Source organism: Gossypium arboreum, chromosome 5, assembly GCF_025698485.1.
Source record: "Gossypium arboreum isolate Shixiya-1 chromosome 5, ASM2569848v2, whole genome shotgun sequence".
NCBI lineage: Eukaryota > Viridiplantae > Streptophyta > Magnoliopsida > Malvales > Malvaceae > Gossypium > Gossypium arboreum.
Genome location: NC_069074.1, coordinates 91036532 through 91056304, shown reverse-complemented (window position 1 = coordinate 91056304; position 19773 = coordinate 91036532). Strand labels below are relative to the sequence as shown.

Here is a 19773-nt window from a genome sequence, read left to right as displayed (position 1 = left end):
AAATGCTTGAAATGCATGTTTTTTATATGAATATGATTTGAATGTTTATTATATGGAAATTTATGAAACTTTGATATATTTGATAAAATGGGAAGAAATCCCGTTTGAATGAAAGGAAAATTCGATGGATCTCTGAAAAGGAATTGACGATAAAAGGATCTAGCCCGGACGGGTGATCCTATCTGATATAGCCCTCCAAGAATATGTGTAAAATGGATTTAGCCGGACGGTAATCAATTAGGGTCTGAATTTAGCTTTGACTGGTAATTGAGATCCAAGCTCATTAGAGTAATTGTCGTTGCGGGATTTAGCTTTGGTGGTAATCCCGACAATACTCTATGAGTTTATATTGCGATTTAGCTTTGGATTGGTAATCCCACGCAAGGTTGAGGTTCTCGAGTGTGCTCTCTGAAATGGATATGTGCACATGAATATGAATTGACGGACCCGAATTGTACAATAAATGTGTACCTCTGAAAATCCATCGAAATTCGATAAATTCAACGGGATAAATATGGAAAAATAACAAGGAAATGGAAATCATGGTATTGACGAGCTCAAAGAATCATGGTATATATATTATTGATACATGGAAATTATTGTACTAACTTGAATGTTGAGTTTGTGCATGTTAGGGTAATAATGCATTGAATGGATATATGAATGTTTATTATATTGTATTGAAAATATTAGGTAAGTATAATTCTTGTTACATGAGCTTACTAAGCACAAAGTGCTTACCCCGTTTCCTTTTTCCCTGTTTTGTATTGTTAAGAGCCCGGAGGTCGGATTTGGTCGGAGACACATCACACTGTCAACCTTAGGATTTCGGTATATAAAGAAACTTTATTTTGGAAATCAATGGCATGTATAAGCTAACAAAGTAAATGTTAACGTGAAATGAATGTAAAGTTAGCCATTAGTATGGTTAACAAACCTGGTTTTAGATATGTGATGACGTTATCTTATAAATATGCATGAATTTATCTTGAAAATATGTTGAATTGATTTGGTTGATGTGGATTGGTCTCGATTTAATATTGCAGGGAAGGTTAGATATTTATAAAGGGGCTATATTGAATATAAAAAAATTTAATTCAGAAACTCGAATGCCTCGCACTTATTCCGCAATGAATACGGGTAGGGGTATTACAACAGCAGTGTTAACTACCTCAGCCCACAAGGTTTTGGGTAAATTCTTCTCAAACATCATTCACCTGGCCATATCCATTAAGCTTCTATTCTTTCTTTCACTAACACCATTTTGTTGAGGTGTATAGGTGTTAGTGAGCTGGTGTTTGATGCCTGCTTCATCACAAAAGGCTTGAAACTGAGTTGAGGTGTACTCAGTTCCATTGTCAGACCTTAGGGTCTTAAACTTGCAACTTGTTTTAGTTTCTGCAACAGCTTTGAACTTCCAAAACACAGAAGCAACTTTTGACTTGTGCTTCAAGAAGTAAATCTAATAGTATCTTGAGTAATCATCAATGAAAAGAATAAAATACCTATTGCCATCCAATGACTAAGTTTTCATGGGGCCACACACATCAGTGTGCACAAGTTGTAGCCTTTCTGAGGCTCTCCAGGCCTTGTTTGAAGGAAATGAAAACCTGGCCTACTTTCCTAGCTGACATACTTCACAAATCTCTTCTTTTTCAACTGAGTTGATAAATTTCTCAACCAAATCTTGTTTTTTTAGCTGGTCTATTAATCTGTAGTTGGCATGACCAAGCCTTTCGTGCCAAACCTTGGATCCATCAATAGAAGCTGTATAAGCTGAGTCTGAGGCTTTGTTCCAGTCAACAACAAAGCTTTTATCTGTCATGGCTACTGTCATGAGCTTGAATCCACTTGGATCACTGATTTGGTACTCATTGCCTTTGAACACCACAGTATAGCCCTTCTCAAGCAATTGAGCTATGCTGAGTAGGTTCCTATCAATTTCAGGTACCAAAAGAACATTTAAAACTAGTTTGTTACATATGGGAGTGCTTATCAGCACATCTCTCTTGCCTTCTGCCTTGTTGAAGTGGCCATTTCCTACATTCACTTTTTTTTTGAAGCTTCTATCAACTGACTTGAAGATTGAAGCATCTAGTGTCATGTGATTTGTGCAACCACTGTCTATAACCCATCCCTTTGTGGCCTTCTCCTTAGCAGCTGAACATGAAACTGCAAATACTTGCTCCTCATGGTCACTGCCCTCTTCTGCTACTCGAGCTTCAGCCTTTGGCTATTGTGGTTGATTCTGCCTTGGTCTGCCCTTGCTTTTGCAAACCTTTTCAACATGACCCATCCTTTTGCAGTATTGGTACTGCACATCGGGTCTAAACCAGCAATTAGCCTCTAGATGACTAGGCCTTTTGCAATTCCTACAAGGTTAGTCCCTTCTTCTTACAGCATCAGTCTTAGGCTTGTCTATCCAGGTCTTTTTTCCTTTGTAGGTAAAGGTGCTCGAGGTAGGCTTATTTTTGGCTTGGAATGCACCTTCTTGATGCTTCTCCAGTCTACTGGCTCTTCTTTACTCTTGAGCATAAAGAGCATTGATCACCTCTGTCAAGGAGATGCTGGTCAGGTCCCTTGAATCTTCAAGGGAAGATATTTTTGCCTTATACCTCTCAGGTAAGGTTGAGATCACCTTCTCCACTATTCTAGCTTCACTAAACTACTCTCCAAAGAGCCTTATGCTATTTACCATAGCCATAATCCTATCTAAATACTGCTTACAGTTTCTTCCTTCTTCATCTTCAAGTTCTCGAAATCCCTTCTCAAATTTAATAGTTATTGTTGCCTTGTCCTTTTAGTCCCTTGGAACTCCTCCTTCAATCTATCCCAGGCCTGTTTTGGTGTCTCACAGGCCATGATCCTTGTGAAGATCACATCTGACACATAATTTTGGATGCAAGACATGGCCTTATGTCTTTTGGTCCTTTCATCAGCATGCTGCCTAATCTAAGCCACTGTTGGATTGGCTCTAAGTGGTGCTGGTTCAACATCTAAGTTGACCACCTCACATAGGTCGAATGTTTACAAGTAGATTTTCATTTTGACCACCCATATGTGATAGCCTTATCCATTGAAGACTGGCGGTGCAGCTGGTGAGAAGCCTGATGAAGCCATCGATTTTAAAGTTTGAATTTAACAGGTCCACTGAGATTACAGCTCTAGATACCAATTTTTGATGTTATGAACAGGGAAGAAGTTGGTTTGACACAAGCTTGAGCAACAAGACTCGATACTTGCCAAACAATCAAACAGAATTTGAGCTTGAAAATAGAACATAATTGAAAAGCAAAGAAAAGATAGAGTATATGGATGAAAGTCTGATGATTTTCATTAATTATAACCATTGGCATAGCGCCATTACATATATGAGACATAAGCTAGTCAATACAAGCAAATTTTACCTAAACTTTCATCTAACACCACTAGAAATACATTGAAACTTGATAAATTAACTTGTACGCAAGAACAAAACTGATTTTCAGCTCAATCACTACCTAATTACATCAAACATCATACCAACTTGGTTCAAAATAAACTAAATTACAAAATGTTAGTTTGAAGTAACCAGAACAGAATAGAGAAAGGTCAGCAGCATAGTTTCTCAGCTAGTGCATGCATGGCTCTATTGTATGTGCTTCTTCCTTGGTTGCATGAGCTGCATGGAGGCTAACTTTAATAGAATATAAAGAAATAAGTGGTGACCATGTTAGCATTTAATGCATGATTTCCATTGTACTTCTAATAGTGACCAAATTGTCATAATTCATAATATTAATGACCAAATAGTAACAATTAAAATATCAGTAATTAAAATGTAAATTTAAACAATTATAAGGGATTGTTTTTATAGTTTACCCATTTTAATATTATAATTGTTAGGATGCATTTCATAATTTTAAGTATTCCCGATATAACATGAGTCAATTTTTGTACTTTATTTGATAAAATCTCCCAATCTGTGCTCAAACTTTGTGTTTCACTAAGTTTCAATTTGGATTCTACATTACTTTTAAGTTTTGATTCTAACGTAGAGCAAATATGATGAAAGCGGAGGTGTCACTGTTGCATATAGTCGTGGAGGTGGATGTGGTAGTTGAAAAAGAGAATGAAAAGAGATATATTCTCAATGGTGCCAACATGAGTTGCGTTGAGGTTGGCTCCAGCACCTCGGATGTTTATGTTAATAGAAACGACTTTGTTAATGGCGTTGTAGTGGAATGGAGTAGCAATTGCATTGTCGAAAAAGACCACGAAGTGAAATCTGAATCTGATTTGGTTACTATTAGTATGAATCAGAAGGACAGAGAAAAACCTGTTAAAGAAAAAGGAGGGCGTGTTGAAGAAAAATTAGGGGATGGAAATGATTGTATAGCTAAACAAATTGATTTGGAAGCTTCTGTCATACTCAATTCCAGTGTTGAACTGTGTGATGATAAAGTTGATTATTTGGTTAATAGTGTATTTATGGATGATGATTGTTGAAGTTGGCATGCATGCAGCACATGAAGCGACCAAGAAGCAAAACAAACTACAAAGCCATACTTGTGCTAGCTAAAGTTCAAGCTGCTATTCATTTTGTTACTTCAAGCACTAGCTTAGTTTTTTAGTTCAAAATGAACTGAGTTGGTATAGCTTTTAATGTAACTAGGTGCTGATAGATTGATAAATTAGCTTACCTATGTGTGCAAGTAATGTTTTCATAAATTCCAATGTAACTTAGTGGTCTTAGGTGGATGTTTAGGTGATGTAGTTGACTATATATGTATTGTTTTTCTTATTGAAAAGTTGAGCTAAATGAGCTGAAGCCATAGCTCCCTTGCTGTACATTTGTAAGTAAGTAAAAATACTGCCTTTGTTCTATCCTGTATTTCTTCCTCTGCCTCAAAAATCCCCAACAATTAGTATCATGAGCCTTAGTCTTAAAGGCAATTGATTTTTGCTTCCGTTGTTTGTTAAAAGAAAAAAGTTGTCAAATAATGTCATCAAGGACTGCTTGAAGAGAAGACAACATTAGCTCAACCTTAAGAGACTCTCAAACAAGCTTGAATAAGCTGAAGGAGGAGCTTTCAAGGAAAGAATATGAGCTTTCCAATGTGCAAGCTGCAAGCTCAGCAAAAATGTGTAAGCTGCAAGCTTAACAAGATGTCAAAGCTGCAAGCTTAGCGAGAAGTGAGAGCCATAAGCTCATCAAAGGTGTAAGCTTAGCATAGTACGAGCAGTAAAGTTGAAGACACCTTAAGAGACAGTAAGTAAAAAAATGCGAGCCTGTCAAAGGTGCAAGCTCGGCCTAATGCGAGCAGCAAAGTGCGAGCCTATTGAAGAGCTCAACAAAGTGCAAACCTATCAGATTACAAGACAAAATGGCAGATTGAACGCAAGTAAACTATACTTGCAAGCTGTATATGCAAGAAGAAACATGATTGTAATGAAAAAAGGAACAAGGCAAGATGTGTTTAAAGATAATGTATTTTTGTTGGATGAAGTATGAGAGACTATCAAGTTCAAAAGTAGACCAGTAGTGCTGAAAATTGGCCTACCATGCTGCTGTGATATTTTTTGTTGAAGTGCATGCAGCTTCTAAACGTCTTTGCGAAGACGTATGCTTGTCTTTATATGAGAAGGTTAACTAATTTGCGAGCTAAGCTAGGAGTATGCAGCATGCAAGCCAAGGAGGAGTGTTGAAGTTGGCATGCATGCAGCACATACAGCACATGAAGAAGCCAAGATGCAGAGCAAATTGCAAAGCCATACTTATGCTGGCTAAAATTCAAGTTGCTGTTTATTTTGTTACTTCAAGCACTAGTTTAGTTTTTTAGTTCAAAATAAACTAAGTTGGTATAGCTTTTAATGTAATTAGGTGATGATAGATTGATAAATTAGCTTACCTATGTGTGCAAGTAATGTTTTCATAAATTCCAATGTAACTTAGTGGTGTTAGGTAGATGTTTAGGTGATGTAGTTGACTATATATGTATTGTTTTTCTTATTGAAAAATTAAGCTAAATGAGCTGAAACCATAGCTCCCTTGCTACACATTTATGAGCAAGTAAAAAAACTGCATTGTTCTATCCTGTATTTCTTCCTCTACTTCAAAAATCTCCAACAATGATGCTACACATATAGAAATCAAAATCGGCATTGATTCTATTTCAGAGACAGTTAACTCCATTGATTCTAGTAAGTCTTCTACTATAGTAGAAATTGATACAAATTTCGTTGTTGGAAGTTTTTTCTTGAAATCAGAAAGGAACATTATTTCAAATCCTATAATCTATGTTGGCAGTATATCGTTTGTAGTTGATGCTCAAAGTTATCAATATAATGGTAATCTGGCTGATTCGGAGATGGCTTCCAAACTGGTTGGTAAGTCTTTGGACGTGGTTTCGGGTTTGAAATCAAAAATGAATTTTAGTTCTGATTCTATATCGGTTGTAGCAAGTAATCCTGCAGAGAAACCATGTGGTGTCACAAACAGAGGAATTCAGTTTGGTAGTTTTGACGACGAGGCTGAGAGGAAAACACTGTTTATCTACATGATGACAGTCCTGAGAAACGAGGACGAAAGGTTAAAAAAGAAAATATTAGACTTGCTCAAAATAAGGTCTGATTCTATATCATGATCATGTAACTAAGTGTTTTTATTTTTCATTAAATTTTTTAATCACTTATTTATGTTGTTATGGTTTGATTAAATGCTCTACCGATAGGTTACTTGTAAGGAATATGGCAATGATTTTAGTGCTGCTGTATCTCAAGAACGAGAGGCTTGAGACTTGCATAGGTCCAAATGTCAGGAAATAGTGGATGCAATCTGTGATGGATATTGAAGATATTGATGTCAAGGTAACATGTTTTCAGTCTTTTATGGACAAGAATGATGTGATGATTTGTTCTAATTATATACTTTGTAAGTAGATACAAAACATGGAATGGACAATACAACACCCAACTCATCGCTAAAGGTTGAAAAGCAATTCATTTGAGATATCAAGCAATTAAAGCAAACTAGTGAAAAGCTATCATCTACGATGAGTAGACAGGACGAAAATCAACAAGGTTTGGATTGGAAAGAGCGTCTGAAAGTATTATATATACACCTACTCTGTTACCTGTTGGAACCAAAATATATATTTGAATACGAGTATGAGAATCTAAGTTTTTTTAAATACACACAGAAAAATACATAGATGCTTGTATCTGTTAGAACTTGGAACAAAGAAGCAAGCAAAAAATAGAAGCTTGTGCAGCAAGCTTCGTGGCTTGTTGAAGAAACAAGAGTAGAAATTTGCTTTGAGAACGAGAACAGAATTGAAAAACAAGAAAAAATAGAGCATAAAAGATAAATAAGATCTGATAAATTTTCATTAACTTGAACAATGGCATAATACCAATACATAAACCAAGCTTTTTGCTTGTCAAAATCAACATAAGTCAACTAATCTACACCAACTACCACTAATACATTGGAACTTACAAAACTAAACTTGTACACATAAGTAAAGTTGCTTAACAGCTCAATCACATTAGAAATACATCAATCTTCTACCTAATATAGTTCAAAATGAACCAAGATGAATTACATTGAGTAAAATAACAAAAAGAACTAAATGAAACAGTAACAAAGTCCTCAGCAGCTGCATGCTTGGCTCGAGCTGCCTGGTCTGCTGCTAGCTGCTCCTTGTGTCACATGCTAGCCAACTTCAACACTCCTCCTTGGATAGCATGTTACATACTCCCATTTGAGTTCTTAAATGAAGAAATCGTGTTACACCAAGAGGTTTAGTGAAAATATTAGTAAGTTGCTCCTCTGAATTGCAATGAATTAGTTTCACCTCATGTGCTTGCTCCATTTCTCTTACCGCATGAAGCTTGATGCTGAAATGCTTTGTCCTTCCATGAAAAATCGGATTCTTTGCAATTGCAACAGCAGATTGGTTGTCACAGTAGATCTCTATTGCTCCCTCCTGGTATAAGTTTAAATCAGTTAAGATTTTTCTTAGCCATATGGCTTGATTTACAACCCCAGTAGCTGCTACATATTCAGCTTCAGCAGTTGACTGTGCAACCACATTTTGCTTCTTCGAACTCCAACAGAATATAGCTGAACCAAAGGTGAAGGCATACCCTGAAGTACTCTTCATGTCATCTTTTGATCTAGCCCAGTCACTATCAATATAGGCAATAAGTCTTAGCCTTTTTGCCTTGCTATACCGCATGCTATAGTTCAGAGCGCCTTTGATGTACCTGAGCACCCTTTTTGCTGCTCGAAAATGGTCCTCATTGCAACAATGCATAAATCTTGACAGCAAACTCACTACAAACATTATATCAGGTCTAGTGGCTGTTAAATACAGCAAGCATCCAACTAGAATTCTATAGGTTGTCTCACAAACCTTCTTTGAGTTGCTTTGACTTGTCAATCTTTCTCCAACAGCAACTAGAGTACTTGTTGCTTTGCAATTCTGCATTGAGAACTTATCCAGTATCTTCATAGCAAAAGTCTTTGAAAAGAATCCTGCCTGTGATTGTGTTACTTCTATGCCTAGAAAGTAGGTCATTCTACCAAGATCAGACATCTCAAACATTTGATGCATTTTAGTTTTGAAATAAGCAAGTATTGCTTGATCTCCTCCTGTAACTAGTAAGTCATCCACATACACAGACATAATAAGTTGTATTTCACCATTTTCCTTTTTAACATACAAAGTAGGCTCACTGAGGCTTCTTTCAAATCCCAAACCAATCAAATAACTATCAATCCTACTATACCAGGCCCTAGGTGCTTGTTTTAAGCCCTACAAGGCCTTATTCAGCCTGTAGACCATGTCTTCCTTGTGTGGCACTTTGAAGCCTTCAAGTTGCTCCACATATATCTCTTCTTCTAGGAAGCTATTGAGAAAAGCTGATTTTATATCGAGCTGGTGGATTTTCCATTCCATCTAAGCTGCTAAGGCAACCAGCAGCCTGATGGTGTCTAATCTGGCCACTGGTGCAAAGGTTTCCCGATAGTCCAACCCATACTTTTGGCCAAAACCCTTCACAACTAGCCTGGCCTTCAGTTTGTTCAAGCTTCCATCTGTATTTTGTTTGGTTCAATAGACCTATTTTACCCTAATGACCTTCCTGTAGGCTGGTCTTGCTACCAATTCCCATGTCTAATTCTTCTCAACCATAGCAATCTCATCAGACATTGCCTGTTTCCAGCCTTCATGTGATTCAGCTTCTTCAAAACTACTTGGTTCAACTGTAACCATATGTGCCCTCTCATAAATTTCAGCCAATGGTCTGGTACCCCTGACTGGTTCATCATCAATGTCCATTTCTGGACCACTTTGATCTGGCTCAGTCTGATCAATCACAAGTTCTTCAGAAACTGCCTCTGGTTCATTTGTTTCCCAATTCCAGGTTGCTTTCTCATTGAATACTACATCTTTGCTCACCATCACTTTGTTTGTTGAAGGATCCAAGATCCTATAGCCCTTCTTGACTGAACTTTAGCCTACCAGAATGCCTACTTGAGCTCTTTTATCTAGCCTGCTTCTTTTTACAGCTGGTACTTGTGTATAACACAAACAACCAAAGACTCTCAAGTGAGCCAGTGATGGTTTGAATCCAAACCACCCTTCAAATGGAGTTTTTTTGGTCTAAAGCCTTAGTTGGGAGCCTGTTTTGAAGGTAGACAGCAGTGTTAACTACTTTAGCCCACAAGGTTTTGGCAGATTTTTCTCAAACAGAAGGCACCTGGCCATATTCATCAAACTTCTATTCTTTCTTTCACTAACCCCATTTTGCTGAGGTGTGTAAACATTTGTGAGCTGATGTTTGATGCCAACATCATTGCAGAGGTCTTGAAACTGAGCTGAGGTGTACTCAGCTCCATTATTTGACCTGATGGTCTTCAATTTGTAGCCTGTTTCTGTTTCAGCTGCAGCTTTTAACTTCACAAACACTTGAGCTACTTCTGACTTGTGTTTCAAAAAGAAAATCCAACAATATCTGGTATGATCATTAATAAAGAGAATGAAATACTTACTTACATTCAGAGATTCTATCTTTATGGGACCATAGACATCTACGTGCACCAGTTTCAACTTGCTTGAGGCTCTCCAGGTTGTGTTTGCAGGAAATGGGAGCCTGGCTTGCTTTCCCATTTGACAAACCTCACAAACATCTTCATTCTAAACTAACTTGGTGAATTTTCAACCATTTCCTTGCTGACCATCCGAGCCATCGATCTAAAGGTGGCATGACCAAGTCTTTGATGCCAAAGCTTAGTATCTTCTGTTGAAGCAACATAGGCTGAATGTGTGTCTCCTGACCAGTTGACTTCAAACCATTTATCGGTTATAGTGACTGTCATGAGACTTGATCCATTTGGAGTAGTGATTTGGCACTTTTGGTCCTTGAACACAACTAAGTAGCCTTATTCTAGTAGTTGAAAAATGCTGAGAAGGTTCCTGTCAATCTGAGGTACCAGCAGCACATTTGTGATGACTTTGTCTCCTGTAGAAGTGCATATTAGCACATCTCCTTTTCCTTCAGCTTTGATGAACTGACCATTTCCAATTTTTACCTTGGTTTTGCAAGATCTGTCCAAGGTTTTGAAAATGTTAGCATCTGGTGACATGTGGTTGGTGCAACCACTGTCTAGCAACCACCCTTTTGAGCCTTTGCTTTGACCAGCTAGACATGACACAGCAAAGACCTGCTCTTCATGGTCACTACTTTCTTCAGCCACTCTAGCTTCTTCACTCTTGTTTTATGCTTGATTCTGCTTAGGTCTGCCTTTTTCTTTGCAGACCCTTTCAACATGGCATTTCTTCTTGCAATGTTGACATAAGGCATCTGGTCTGAACCAGCATCTGGCCTCTAGATGACTAGGTCTTTTACAAAATCTGCAGAGTCGATCTCCTCCTCTTGCCGCATCAGGCTTAGGCCTACTTTTCCAGTTCTTCTTACCTTTATAGGTTGAGGTGCTGAGGTTGCTTTGGCCTTGACCTGGAAAGCACCCTCCTGGTGCTCCTCCATTCTTCTAGCTCTCCTTTGCTCCTGAGCATAAAGAGCATTGATAAGCTCAGTTAAGGAGATGCTTGCCAGGTCTCTCGAATCCTCCAAGGATGAGATTTTTGCCTCATATCTTTCAGGCAATGTTGAGAGCACCTTCTCCACAATTCTTGCCTTACTGAACTGTTCTCCTAGCAGCCTTATGCTATTGACCACAACCATTATCCTATCTGAGTACTGCTTCATTGTCTCTTCTTCCTTCATCTTCAAATTTTCAAAATCTCTCCTCAAGTTCAACAACTCCTACTACCTTGTTCTTTCAGTGCTTTGGAACTCCTCCTTGAGCTTGTCCCAGGCTTGTTTGGGAGTCTCACAAGCTATGATTCTGGTGAAGATAACATCAGAAACACAGTTCTGAATGCATGACATGGCCTTGTGCCTTTTGGTCCTCTCATCTACGTGTTGCTTGATTTGAGCCACTGTGGGGGTGGCTCTAAGTGGAGCAGGCTCAACATCTGTGTTGACAACTTCCCACAGATCGAAGGCCTGCAAGTAAGTCCTCATCTTGACCAACCAGATATGAAACCCTTCATCATTAAAAACTGGTGGTGCTGCAGGAGAAAAACCTGATGAAGCCATTTGATTTTAAAGTTCAACTACAACAGGTCTTCTAAGATAAAAGCTCTTGATACTAATTGTTAGAGCTTGGAACAAAGAAGCAAGCAAAAAATGAGAAGCTTGTGCAACAAGCTTCATGGCTTGGTGAAGAAATAAGAGCAAAAATTTACTTTGAGAACAAGAACATAATTGAAAAACAAGAAAAAATGGAGCATAAAAGATGAATGAGATCTGATAAATTTTCATTAACTTGAACAATGGCATAATGCCAATACATAAACCAAGCTTTTTGCTTGTCAAAATCAACATAAGGTCAACTAATCTACACCAACTACCACTAATACATTGGAACTTACAAAACTAAACTTGTACACATAAGTAAAGCTGCTTAACAACTCAATCACATTAGAAATACATCAATCTTCTACCTAATATAGTTCAAAATGAACCAAGATGAATTACATTGAGTAAAATAACAAAAAGAACTAAATGAAACAGTAACAAAGTCCTCAGCAGCTGCATGCTTGGCTCAAGCTGCCTAATCTGCTGCTAGCTGCTCCTTGTGTTACATGCTGGCCAACTTCAACAGTATCCAAATCCGAGCTATGTCAAAAAACATTTGACTAGTATATTTGGGTATGATGATGGAAATCTCGAGGGAAAAAATTCAAAATACTAATGTTTTGGTTGCTTATTCAATTCTTTTGTTTCTACAGTCTTTAAAGAAGGAAGCTGACCAATTGAAAGCCAGACTCAAAAACACCGAGGCGATCACTAAGGCAAATGCAAGAGAAAATACTACGAGGAAACCAAAAGTTAAGCAAATTGCAAGACCAGTTCAAAGTCGCAAATGACATCCAACAAGAAGCGTATGCTAGATTGCAATGTTTGAAGAAACAATCACATGAGAAGGTACTTTTAAATTCTGTAAGCTTAGAGTGAATGAGCATAATCGTGTTGGACATGTAATCTTATCCGAGACTCATAGACAAACCTGCATTTTCGTTCTAGTTCTGATTCAATACATTGCTGTTCAAAACTGATAAACTAAGATAAAGATATGCCGAAGCTACTCTTGTTTGAATGTTGCAGAACAAACACTTTTGGCAGTACAAGGATGATTTAAATAAAGCGGATGAGTTGGCTTGGAAAGGGGATAAAGTGGCATTCCAAAATTTTTGTATTAACCAGGTGAGGTCATTCATTTTTTTTATTTCTTCCAAATTAAGAATTTTGTACAATATTTGATCTAAACAGTTGATAGCTCAGGTGGAGAAATTTATGGACTTATGGAATAACAACGATGAATTCTGAAAAGAATATGTTAGATGCAATGAAAGGAGCACGCTTTGGAGACTGAGGACATTAGATGGCCGTGCATTTGGTCCTGGTGAAGTGCCTCCTGTAATTCCTCGAGCACTAAATGGAAGAGCGATCGTGGATCATACAATGTCCGGCTTAACTTTAGAAGATCGAACACAAGAGTTAGTGGCGGTGGCAAAAGCTGAAAAGGTACTTGCGGAAAAGGTTGTGGAGCAAAAGAAGTTTATGAAATCTGCTCCTCCAGAAAGTGTTTTGAAAACTGTTTCTAATGGGGATAAAATCGAAGAGGCTGAAGAGGAGAAGCCGAAGAGAACAAAGGAGCAGGAGGAATCAGACAGGAAGGCAGAAGAATTGAGAAAGGAAGAGGAAGCTGCTAAATTAAAGGAGCAACGCCAGTTCGAGGAGATAACTAAAGCTAAGGAAGCACTAGAAAGGAATTACAGGAAGCTGTAGAGCAAAAGAAATTTATGCAATCTGCTCCTACAGGAAGAGAACAGAGAAGGAGGAATTGAGCAAGGAAGAGGAAGCAGCCAAAAGCTAAGGAAGTACTAGAAAGGAACAGACGAAAGGCAGAGAATACCCAAGCTCGAGAGGCTAAACGACTAAACGACCACAAAACTCCCAGCATTGCCAACATAGGTAGAAAACCTCAATAGAGGAGACCAAGCACGCAACTGCCGAAGAAGGCTCCATCAACACCAACACCCGCCCCTAACGTTGCCGGTGGCGGGCATTGTTAACATTAATGGGAGACAACATTAATGGCAAACAATACAAAGTGGTGCAAGTTTAGCAACCTAAAGTTGACTTTGAAAAAGTGGCATGGGATAATTTTTTTTTGGTCATTGAGATAATGGGCTATTTATTGTTTGGTCCTTGAACCTCAACTATAAATAGGCCTTCTCATTTCTCATTTCAATCATCCCAACCAATCTTTCTCTCTTAGTTTTCTCTCTTCTCCCATTTGAGAATTCTTAATGAATTCTATTTGTTTGTAATATTTTGGAGATAGTAAAGTTATCATCTGGTGTTAGTGCCCGAGGACATAGGTATAATTTACCGAACCTCGTTAAAATCTTGTGTTCTTTCTTGTCCTATTTTTCTTTCAATATTTGAGGGTATAATAGTAGTATTTAATTGTGCTATTAAATTACGATAGAAGGAATATTCTGACTAAGGAAAGACTTGGTATTTAAGAGATCCTTGTGATCCACCTCTCTTCCCTGGGAATTGAACTTTGTGTGATTTTTTAGTACAATAATTTACACGCTTCCGACCCTATTGGAACAACAAGTGGTATCAAGAGCCGAAGGTTAATCATAGTATACTCTGTGGTTGCAGTTTAAACTGATCTTCCACATCAGAAAATATTTCTTTACGTATATTGAAAGATTATGGAGAAAACGATCGGTGTAGGAGCTTCAACATCGTCCATGTGGACAAGACCGACAGTTGCAAATGCAAGGCCGTGGAGATCTTTGATGGCACGGGCCATTTTGGTATGTGGCAAAGTGAGGTTCTAGATGCCCTTTTTCAGCAGGGTCTAGACATTGCCATTGATGAAGAGAAACCAGATGATGTACAGGAGAAAGATTAGAAGGCGATCAATCGATTGGCATGTGGCACAATTCGATCATGCCTTTCTCGAGAGCAGAGGTATGCTTTTTCAAAGGAGACTTCTACAAATAAGTTGTGGGTGGCACTTGAAGAAAATTTTTTAAAGAAAAACAGTCAAAATAAGTTCCACTTGAAGAAAAGACTATTTCGCTTCACCTACGTCCCAAGTACCACAATGAATGATCACATCACCAAATTTAATCAGTTAGTCACTGATTTGCTGAATATGGATGAGACATTCAAAGATGAAGATTTGGCTTTGATGCTATTGGGGTCACTTCCTGAGGAGTTTGAGTTCCTAGAAACTACTCTACTTCATGGCAAGAGTGATATATCTCTGAGCGAAGTCTGTGCGGCCTTATATAGTTATGAACAGAGAAAGAAGGACGAACAGAAAAACTTAATCAGAGATACAAAAGCTTTAGTAGTCCGAGGTCGTTCATACACTCGGAAGAAAACTCAGAAAGGGAGATCAAAGTCAAAGTCCAGACTCGGGAAAGATGAATGTGCCTTTTGTCATGAGAAAGGCCACTGGAAGAAAAATTGTCCAAAGTTGAAGAATAAGGAAAAGTCAGAGATGCTTGTGTTGCAAAGCATGATACTAAGACTCTGAACTATCACTGGTTGCATCATCATCGTCGTTCCATTCAGATGAGGGGATTTTGGATTCGGGTTGTACCTATCATATGTCCCCTAACCGGGAGTGGTTCTCTGATTTAGTAGAACTAAATGGAGAAGTTGTTTATATGGGCAATGACAATGCCTGTAAAACTATTGGGATAGGTTCAATCCAATTAAAGAATCAAGATGGATCAACCAGAGTTCTGACTGATGTTCGGTACGTGCCCAGTTTGAAGAAAAATCTCATCTCATTGGGAGCCTTGGAATCTAATCGTTCAGTTGTTACTATGAGAAATGGGGTTTTGAAAGTGACATCTGGCACACTTGTGATATTGAAAGGCATCAGGAAAAATAACTTTATTACTACCAAGGTAGTACAGTTATTGGAGCAGTCGCTGCAGCTTCCGGTAACAAAGAATTGGACTCAATGCAGTTATGGCATATGAAGTTGGGACATGCCAGCGAAAAATCCTTGCAAATTCTGGCAAAGCAAGGATTGTTGAAAGGTGCAAAGGCTTGCAAATTAAAATTTTGCGAGCATTGTGTTCTGGGAAAGCAAAAGAGAGTGAAATTTGGCACTACTATCCATAATACAAAAGGTATTTTGGAATATGTTCACTTAGATGTGTGGGGCCCTTACAAAAGACCTTCGTTGGGAGGAAAACACTACTTTGTTACTTTTGTTGATGACTTTACCAGAAGAGTTTGGGTGTATACCATGAGAACTAAGGATGAAGTGCTTGGAGTTTTTCTTAAATGGAAAACTATGATCGAAAACCAGACTGGCAAGAAAATCAAGCGGCTTAGGACGGACAATAGAGGGGAATATAAAAGTGATCCGTTCTTCGATGTGTGCCAAGAGTATGGTATTGTTCGACACTTCACAGTTAGGGATACACCACAGCAGAATAGAGTGGCAGAGCGTATGAATCGAACATTGCTGGAGAAAGTTCGATGTATGTTGTCCAATGTTAATGGGCAAGCAATTTTGGTCGAGGTTGTGACATATCTTGGCCATCTTGTTAATCGTTTGCCATCATCTGCATTAGAAAGAAAAACTCCTATGGAAGTATGGTCTAGAAAACCGGCTACAGATTATGATTCCTTACATGTGTTTGGATCCACTGCATATTACCATGTGAAGGAGTTAAAGTTAGATCCGAGGGCAAAGAAAGCTCTCTTTATGGGAATCACTTCTAGAGTGAAGGGATTTCGTCTTTAGTGCTTAAGCATAAAGAAAATGATCTATAGTAGAGATGTTACCTTTGATGAATCTACCACATTGAAAAAGGTAGTAGATGAAGATATTCAAACAAGCGATACTCCATAGCAGGTGGAGTGTACTCCAAAACAGGTGGAGTTTGAGTAGATGGGGATTTGCCCAGTTAATAAGTCTAATTCTCCAGCCACAATGAAGGAATTAGAGGTTGAAGAGGTTCTGACCCAAGAACCGTTAAGTACACCAGAACCAGTTGCAGTTGCAAGGCCACGGAGAGAAATTCGTAGACCTGCTCGATTTATTGATATGGTGGCCTACACCCTTCCCGTTGTTGATGATGATATTCCTGTCACTTATCAAGAAGCAATCCAAAGCTTAGAAAGTGACAAATGGAAAAGCGCCATGGATGAAGAAATGCAGTCTCTCCGGAAGAACAATACTTGGGAATTGGCGTAATTACCGAAAGGTAAAAGGGCAATCGGATGCAAGTGGGTATTCGCAAAGAAAGATGGATCTCCTAGCAAGAAAGATGTTCGCTACAAGGCAAGATTGGTAGCTAAAGGCTACGCTTAGAAGGAGGGAATTGACTACAATGATGTATTTTTCCCTATTGTGAAGCATTCATCCATTAGAATTTTGTTAGCCTTAGTAGCATAGTTGAATTTGGAGCTAGCTCAACTTGATGTTAAGACGGCTTTCTTGCATGGTGAGTTAGAAGAGGAGATCTATATAACTCAGCCCGAAGGATACACAGATGCTGGTGGTAGAAATTGGGTTTGTAAGTTGAACAAATTGCTATATGGATTGAAGCAATCCCCGAGGCAGTGGTACAAGCGATTTGATAGCTTTATGAGAAGGCAGAAGTACACAAGAAGCAAATATGACAATTGTGTGTATTTGCAGAAGCTGCATGACGACGGATCTTTCATTTATCTACTATTGTATGTTGATGATATGTTAATCGCTTCGAAGAGCCAAAAAGAGATAGATAAGCTAAAGGCTCAGTTGAATCAAGAGTTCGAGATGAAAGATCTAGGTGAGGCCAAGAAGATTCTCGGTATGGAGATAAGTAGAGATAGACAGAGAGGCAAGCTTTTTTTGAATCAGAAGCAATATCTGAAAAAGGTATTACAATGTTTTGGTGTAAATGAAAACACAAAACATGTAAGTACCCCACTTGCTTCTCATTTGAAACTTAGTACTCAATTATCTCCGAAAACTGAAAAAAAAAGAGAATATATGGCAAAAGTCCCATATGCTAATGTAGTTGGGAGTTTGATGTATGCGATGGTGTGTACGCGGCCTGACATTTCACAAGCTGTTGGAGTTGTGAGCAGGTATATGCATGATCCTGAAAAAGGACATTGGCAAGCTGTGAAATGGATTTTACGGTATCTTCGAAAAACCGTAGACATTGGTTTAGTTTTTTAGAAGGATAAAACACTTGGTCTGTTTGTAGTTGGATATGTTGATTCCGACTTTGCTGGTGATTTAGATAAACGCTGCTCAACTACGGGTATCTGCTTACTCTTGCTAAAGCCCTAGTGAGTTGGAAGTCTACCTTACCTCTCTGAGTCGTGTCTACTACTGAGGCGAATATATGGCGCATGTAAGTCATTAAGGAGGCTATTTGGCTTAATGGATTGTTGAAAGACTTGGGAGTTGTTCAAAGTCGCATTAGTTTATATTGTGACAGTCAGAGCGCTATTCATTTAGCAAAAAATCAAGTTTATCATTCAAGAACCAAGCATATCGACGTAAGATACCACTTTGTGCGGGAAGTCTTTGAAAAAGGAAAAATTCTACTTCAGAAGATTCCGACAGCAGATAATCCTGCAGATATGATGACCAAGGTGGTAACAACAATCAAGTTTAATCATTGTTTGAACTTGATTAGCATCCTGAGAATTTGAGCACATTCAGGTGTATGGTGCTCGAGAGCGCATTTGTAGGCACTACAAAAGATAGCTTTATCGAATTTGGGGAGTTGAAGGAAGTGTGTGAAGATGTGATTATCCTAATCAAATCTTCAAGGTGGAGATTTTTAACATTAATGGGAGACAACATTAATGGCAAACAATACAAAGTGGTGCAAGTTTAGCAACCTAAAGTTGACTTTGAAAAAGTGGCATGGGATAATTTTTTTTTGGTCATTGAGATAATGGGCTATTTATTGTTTGGTCCTTGAACCTCAACTATAAATAGGCCTTCTCATTTCTCATTTCAATCATCCCAACCAATCTTTCTCTCTTATTTTTCTCTCTTCTCCCATTTGAGAATTCTTAATGAATTCTATTTGTTTGTAATATTTTGGAGATAGTAAAGTTATCATCTGGTGTTAGTGCCCGAGGACGTAGGTATAATTTATCGAACCTCGTTAAAATCTTGTGTTCTTTCTTGTCCTATTTTTCTTTCAATATTTGAGGGTATAATAGTAGTATTTAATTGTGCTATTAAATTACGATAGAAGGAATATTCTGACTAAGGAAAGACTTGGTATTTAAGAGATCCTTGTGATCCACCTCTCTTCCCTGGGAATTGAACTTTGTGTGATTTTTTAGTACAATAATTTACACGCTTCCGACCCTATTGGAACAACAGGCATCTCATCTGGGGTTGACAAAAATATTAACGTCGCCTGAGAGATTCAAACTTTCGCAAAAAATCCCATGTACTTAGCAGGCACATGCCTTAACCACTCGGCCAAGGCGATACTGATTTATCAACTATTAAGATTAGAATAACAAATAATTTTAGATGCTGTCCAAGCTAAATAGCTGAAGCTACGTGTGGGAAGAATAGATGATCACTTAATATTCAGCCAATAATATAAAGATTTAGTTCTAATACAATAATATTATCTACCAATAATTGGGAAAAGGGCAGTCGACCTCGGGGTTGGAGGATGGGGCCAAGGTCGGGATGAGAGGTGGATGTCCAAGGTTATTACTATGTTCTTAATGGGTTTATTATGATTTTGGAATTTTAGAATTTTGTTGGATGTTATCCTTATTTCATTGGTTTTATTTGGGTCTGAATAGTTCGAAGTATTGATGTTGTTTTGGAGTATAAGTATGGTCAATTTGATGTTAGTTATTGGGTTAAGGATGCATGTTGAAAGGAAAATGTTTTAACATGAATTTTGCCCTGTTTTTCTGTATTTTTGTCCATTTGTATAGAGATATCAATATTCAGGGTATAAGTGTTGATACCTCAGTGTTGGAATGACCGTGTAGGAAAATATTAGCTCGATTTGGTATCGATACCCTTTCATGAGTATTGATACTCGAGATAAATATATCGATACCTGTACTTGAGTATCAATAAAATGTTTGGATTCAAGATTTGACAAAATGCTAATTTGG

At 38.1% G+C, this 19773-nt stretch overlaps 1 protein-coding gene across 1 annotated transcript; it reads right to left on the bottom strand.

The window, feature by feature from the left end:
* Positions 1-10429: 10429 nt before the first annotated feature.
* LOC108451477 (uncharacterized) lies at positions 10430-11274 on the bottom strand. Its single transcript, XM_017749163.1, has 3 exons — positions 10966-11274; positions 10712-10875; positions 10430-10595 (listed from the first exon to the last, which is right to left on the bottom strand). The coding sequence occupies exons 1-3, from the start codon at positions 11272-11274 to the stop codon at positions 10430-10432; spliced, it is 639 nt and encodes a 212-aa protein (XP_017604652.1).
* Positions 11275-19773: the final 8499 nt, after the last annotated feature.